The following is a 3016-nucleotide window of genomic DNA, read 5'->3' as shown; positions in this document are numbered from 1 at the left end:
TTTGACGAACAACTTATTAATTAAATCTGTTATCCACTATTACATAGTAGTAAACAGTAATATATATATTCGCCAAGCACTTTTGGGAGTTAAAAGCACCAAAGCTCTTTTTTTTAAAAAAAATAGTAGAATATTCCTACAACAATTAAAAAATATTTTAAAAAATGTTTCTATCACAAAAACTTTATTTACAAAATTTTATTTAAACTTCAAAAGATCAACAATTATGATGTATTCCTATAACAAGTTAACAACAAAAAGAAAACTTCGAATATTTTTGACTTCTGATATAATGTTATCAATTACACTACAATCATACACCTTCAAATCAAAGCTTTTAACCGTGCCTCAGATTCATCGGCTTGCTGGCCAAGTTAGTTTGAATGGAAAAAAGAAAAATATCTATTTTTTATTTTAAGATTACAAGTTATATTCCGTCGAAAAACTAACAAAAATCACCAAAGCTTGTTAAGATGAAACCAAGTTTCGCCCTTACTCTTTTCAACGCCCTTTTCGTTTCCGTTACTTTAATCATTCCCTCCGCCGCTAAACACCGCCACGTGATCAGTTTCCGATCACCGGACCTTTTTCCGGAGTCATTCACTTGGGATCCCAAATCACAAAACTTCATCGTCGGCGGTACACGTCATCAGAAACTCCTTTCCATTTCCGACGCCGGCGTAACCGAAACCCTACTCTCTGACACCGATTTACCGGGAAATTCCTCGTTCCTCGGCCTTACCGTCGACCGCCGTAACAACCGCCTCCTTGCTTGCATTCACCGTATCCCTACCCCCACTTCACCTTCCCCGTTCAACGCACTCGCCGCCTACGACCTCAAATCCCGCCGCCGCATTTTCCTCACCCCGCTCCTAGACAACGACGATCAAAATCCGATCGCCACCGTAACGGAGACAATCCGCCCCGCCATCGCGAATGACGTTACCGTTGATTCCTCCGGAAACGCTTACGTCACCAATTCTGACGGCGATTTCATCTGGAAAATGAATTTTGCCGGCGAAGCTTCGATTTTATCGAGATCGGAGGTCTTCAAATCTCATCCCGTGGACGTGACCGTAGAGTATCACAAATGTGGACTAAACGGCATCGTTTATACTTCTAAAGGGTATTTACTTGCGGTCCAATCAAATACAGGCAAAATGTACAAAGTCAACGTTAATGACGGAACAGCGAAGACCGTTAATTTGGACAAGGATCTTACGGCGGCTGATGGAATGGCCGTTAGAAGTGACGGCGTGGTTGTAGTGGTGAGTCAGCACAGGCTTTATTATGTGAAGAGCGAGGATAATTGGGATGAGGGAGTAGTGTTTGACGAAATTGCCCTTGACGCGGAGGGGTTTGCATCTTCTGTTACAATTGGGGACAGGAATAGGGTGTATGTGTTATATGGGCATATTATGGAGGGTATAATGAGAAATGCTGATAGAGAAGAGTTCAGTATAGTGGAAATGGAGGAAGAGAATAAAGAGGATAATATTTGGTTGTTTGTATTGGTGGGATTTGGGTTAGTGTATTTCTTGTTTTGGAGATTCCAAATGCGTCGACTTGTCCAAAACATGGATAAAAGAATAGCTTAGGTCTTAATTTTCTTTTTGTTTTTATTTTTTCTGTTATTTTTTCCCTGTCTCATGTATTTGTTTTGGAAATATCTACATATATCTACAATTGAGGGACTTTGGCCCGGTGACGTGGCACTCTCCTAAACAAGGATTTCAAATTATCTTTTTTCTCCATTTTTTCACGTTTCTCCCACTCATTCTTTTTATTTTAATTTAATTGCAATAATTATGTAAGAGTCTAAAGTCATGTCTCTTGAAAAGGAATTTCAAAAGTCATTACTATTAATAAATAACAGTTTCTTTGCATGAGAGAACCCAACGGCCAAATCGAAGGATTTGTGGCAATTATATACCTCATCACAATGGTGAGGAATTTCTGCATCATGTATATTAAAAAGGCAACTGAAAAAGTTTTTCATATTTGGCTTTGATAATTATTTGTCATCTTCAAAGCTTTAGTCCATCTCTATGGAGTGGAGGCATCATCTCCCTTTTTTAAAGGTTCTGTTTTCCTTCCTTCATTCAAATATATGCATTTTTATTTTTCCTTTACTCACTTATCCCATTTGAATGGATCACAATTCACGGCATATGAAATCATTCTGGAAAAAAGATTTCTAAAGGAGATATAAGGATCACGTCCTTTTCACTGATATCACTATTTGCATATTCTCATTTGACATCTTACTTTCTGCATATTTCATTTCTCTCTATCTAATATCAAAAAAAATAATTCACAAAAATATTAGTGAAAGCCATGGTAATACCTTGAACTCGGCCTATCATTTTTTCTCGAGTAGGAACTGAAGAAGTAAGTACGTACTTTTGGTAATTTTTATATAGAAATCGTTGTTGCACAGATTTTACAAACATATCCTGGACATACTTGGTTATTTTTCAGGTTTAAAACAAGAGATTTGTAGCCTGAAATTTGGGTGCTAGGACAGAGGGAGATCCTTAACGTTGTAGCTTTGAGGTAGAAAGTCGTTATTTCATATATGTGTGGATGTTGGTCGGGTGTGAATTTTACATTTCCCAACTGGCCAGGTTTATTAAAATTTTCACTTTTCTTAAAACTAATGGCATTTCTATTTGTTAAGATCTTTTTCTATGGAACTCACGTGCTAACTTGTATCTTGAGTTGATGCTGAGTTTTATATAACCATTTGAATCATGCAAGATATATATTATTATGAATTTATGACTATCTATTGAAGTTAATATTAAATCTATATATATTAATTTAAAGCAGGGACCTTAGAAAGTGATGTGACATATCTTATTGATGAGGAACTGTATTTATCTATTTTCTTAGATTTTAGGGATTTTTCTTCTCTTTCCACACAATAAACTCAATTAATAAATCTAAAAGAATAATTTCCTGAAACGGTGCATTAGTTTTCTTATTTTACACATATTGTGTCTCCTCTCTTTCG

At 36.4% G+C, this 3016-nt stretch overlaps 1 protein-coding gene across 1 annotated transcript; it reads left to right on the top strand.

The window, feature by feature from the left end:
* The first annotated feature begins 261 nt into the window (after positions 1 to 261).
* Positions 262 to 1741, top strand: LOC107792653 (uncharacterized). The gene has a single exon (XM_016614887.2). The coding sequence runs from the start codon at positions 474 to 476 to the stop codon at positions 1596 to 1598; it is 1125 nt and encodes a 374-aa protein (XP_016470373.1). The 5' UTR covers positions 262 to 473; the 3' UTR covers positions 1599 to 1741.
* The last annotated feature ends 1275 nt before the right edge of the window (positions 1742 to 3016 follow it).

Source organism: Nicotiana tabacum, chromosome 16 (genome assembly GCF_000715075.1).
Source record: "Nicotiana tabacum cultivar K326 chromosome 16, ASM71507v2, whole genome shotgun sequence".
NCBI lineage: Eukaryota > Viridiplantae > Streptophyta > Magnoliopsida > Solanales > Solanaceae > Nicotiana > Nicotiana tabacum.
This window is presented reverse-complemented; position numbering and strand designations above follow the sequence as displayed.